The following is a 2,950-nucleotide window of genomic DNA, read 5'->3' as shown; positions in this document are numbered from 1 at the left end:
GCCCGCGCCCGCGCCCGGGGCTGCGGGGACCCATGAACACAAATGCCGTTAGGCGCCCGAGGAAGGACCGACCGTCCAGCCTCGCATCTAGGGACCCAGTAAGTGGCCCGGGGCTCCTGGAGCGCTGGGGGTACGGGTGTGTGTATGCGTAAAGGTGCGCGCGTGTGGGGAGGGGGTGCACGTGCGAGGAGTGAGTGTGTTTGTGCCCGCGTGCGATGGGCACTAGCGGAAACCTGTGTGCAAGTGGGGGGTAGCGCGTGTGAGTGTGTGCACTTGGGCTGTTACGTGTGCACGTGAAGATATGTATGAGAGGTGTGCACGCGGGTGTGTGCGTTGGGAGGATCTGGCTAGGCTAGGCCAGTATGCATTTGTGCGCGTGTAAGCACTAATGTGTATGCGTCTGCGTGTGTGGAGTCCGGGTGTGCGCCAGAGTCCAGACACCCCCGGGTGTGTTTGTGTGAGCCCAGGAGGAGTGCGTGGCTGTGCCTGCACGTGAGTGAGTGTGAGTGTGTGTCTGAGTTTGGAGCAAGTGTAGATATGTGTGGGAATGTGTGTATGCACCAGGGAACAAGTCGTGGAAGTGGAGGCGGAGGGGGGATTCTGATGCCAGGGCTCGAACTGGGGTTGTGGGTGTGCGAATTTGCCAGGTGTTTGTGGCGGCATCAAGGTGTGCGGTTCTGCGTTCCCTAGTGGGATCTGAGGGAGCCTTTGGTCTACTCTGGGGGTGAGGAGGTAGGTTAAGCTCCCATTTCTTACTGCGTGGAGAGGAGAGAGAGACATTGAACAACATTGAACAAACGCACCCACTACGTGCCCAGGAAAGTCTGTCCTCCAGGGCGCCCTGAATCTGGGAGGAAAATAGGTGCGTGAAGGTGTGTGGTAGAACACTGGTTGTTGTTTTCGTGAGAGTCTGGACACTGAGTCCTAGTCCCAGATCTGTCCCTGGAACTCTGGGTTCCTTTCAGCAATAGTATCTGTCCCCTTTCCCCCTCTATCTTTGCCCCCAGCTCGGGGACCCCCAGTCTCACGATCTAGAGGTCCCGAATCTCCGAACTGTGATCATCCCGCTGTACAGTCTTGGCCGACTCTTTCCTCTCTGTGAATCTCAGTTTCCCCATCTTTACAGGGGGGCTGGGGGCGTGGAGTGTCTCAGCGGGACAGTCGTGGGCCCGCGGAGGCTGTGTCCCCGGCTGCGGCCGGCAGGGGGCAGCAGGGGGCAGCAGAGGGCGGCCCGGCGCGGGGAGGAGAGAAGGTGGGGAGCCACCGCGGGCCGAGACTTTAAATCGCCTTCATTTCCCCCAAATCCTTCCTTTTCCTCTCCTCCCCCAGGCCGGCGGGGAGGCAGCTTCCACCGCCCTCCGCGCGCCCCTCGCCCGGCCTTGCTCTGCCTCCGGGGACCGCCAGCAGCCCGCCTCCAAAAGTCTGATTTTTGTTTTTTTCCCCCTGCTTCTTCTTCCTTTTCGGTGGAAGCAGAGAAGAGCGAGGCAGGGGCGAGCGCGGCGCCGGGACTCCTGGGACCATGGGCCTGGCGCGGGCGCCCGCGGAGCCCCGGCCGCGCTGCCTGCCTGCTCGGGCGCCCCTGGGAGCGGGGCTGCGCTGGGGGCGTGGGGGCCGAGCGCTCTGAGCCCGCCTGGCGCGGCGGGGCGGGGGGCTGGCGGCCCCATGGGGCGCGCCCACACTTGCCCCCCGGGCTCGGGAGCATGAAGTAGGGGCCCGCCATGGGAGCGGGATCGGCGCGGGGGGCCCGAGGCACAGCGGCGGCGGCGGCGGCGCGCGGGAGGTGAGTACCGGCTCGGGGACGCCCCCTCCCCAGCTTCTTGCGGCTCCGGAGGCGGGGGTTCCCCGCCGCGCGGGACGCTTCCAGCGGAACGTCAGCTTCCTGCTCCTCCCTTCACCCCTGCGAGGCGGGCCGCCTAAGGGTTAAATCGGGCAGCGCCCCCGGCCCGGCGAGGGTTGGCGAGAGCGCTGCCCGCCCTTCCCCGCCTGGCGCGGCTGCCCGATCGCCTTGGGGCGGGGTGCAGGGGTGACTCAGAAGTGGGGGACATGGGGTGCAGGAGGGGAGACTCAGAAGGGGGGGGCGGGGGGGGGGGGGGGGGGGCGCAGAGGGGGGCTTTTTGGATGCTTGGGGGAGGGGGGGATCTCCATTTCTGACTGTCTCGGTGTGTTCCAGTGTCGGTGTCCACAGGTCCCGAGCCTGTTAAGTCTCCGTTTCTGTCGGTTCTCGGGAAACTTGTCTGCAAATTTCTAGGGCTGCGGGTCTCGGCTTCTGCTGCTGTCTCAGTGTCTGTGTGTCTTTGCACGTCCCCTGTTTCTGGAAATCTCCGCATGTGTGTCAGTCTGTTTGGGTCTGTGTGTCTCGGTGCTTCCCTGCTTGGGGAGGGGCGGGGGGTGGTCCTCAATTCCTGTCCTGCGTGTGAGAGAGGAAAAAGTGAGAGCCAGCATGTCAGGGCATAAAGGGCCCTGGGAGATGACTAATTCGAACCCCTCGTTGCACAGATGTGAGACTCAGGGCCAGAGAGGGGCAGGGAATCTCCAAGGAGGGGCTGGGACCCAGAGGCTCTGATTTCCAGCCTGTGGAGTAGGAGTTGTAAAGGAGTGAGCACGTGTAAGAGGGAGTCACCATGTGTGGGTGTGTGTGGCAGTGGGCAGGATGGGAGCAGCCCCTCAGGGCCCTGTGGACTGTGGCTCATGCTTACGGCCCGGGGAAGCGCAGCACTTGCTCCCTGTCTGTCCTGCCCCCAGGACCAGAGGACATTCCCAAGACGCTGGTCAGGGCTGTATCTCCGCCCTTGGCCACCATGCCCCGCCCCCTCTGCGCTGGAATCAGGGGCGTGATGCCTCCCCCCTCTCTTTCCCATGTCTTGGAAAAAGTGGGCTGGCTGAGATTCCCCCGCCCCTCACCGCCACACACACACACACACACACACACACACACACACACACACACACA

General features: G+C 63.9%; 1 protein-coding gene across 1 annotated transcript in view; it reads left to right on the top strand.

The window, feature by feature from the left end:
* The first annotated feature begins 1,718 nt into the window (after nt 1-1,718).
* COL27A1 (collagen type XXVII alpha 1 chain) overlaps nt 1,719-2,950 on the top strand; it is a 146,393-nt gene continuing 145,161 nt past the window's right edge. The window contains exon 1 of the mRNA XM_007449735.1: nt 1,719-1,780. Coding sequence (XP_007449797.1) covers nt 1,719-1,780 — 62 coding nt within the window. The remainder of the gene's footprint in view (nt 1,781-2,950) is intronic.

The sequence above is a fragment of the Lipotes vexillifer genome, unplaced genomic scaffold (genome assembly GCF_000442215.2).
Source record: "Lipotes vexillifer unplaced genomic scaffold, Lipotes_vexillifer_v1.1 scaffold230, whole genome shotgun sequence".
In the NCBI taxonomy this organism is placed as follows: domain Eukaryota; kingdom Metazoa; phylum Chordata; class Mammalia; order Artiodactyla; family Lipotidae; genus Lipotes; species Lipotes vexillifer.
Note: the sequence above shows the minus strand (reverse complement) of the source record. Positions and strands in the feature narration are given on the sequence as shown.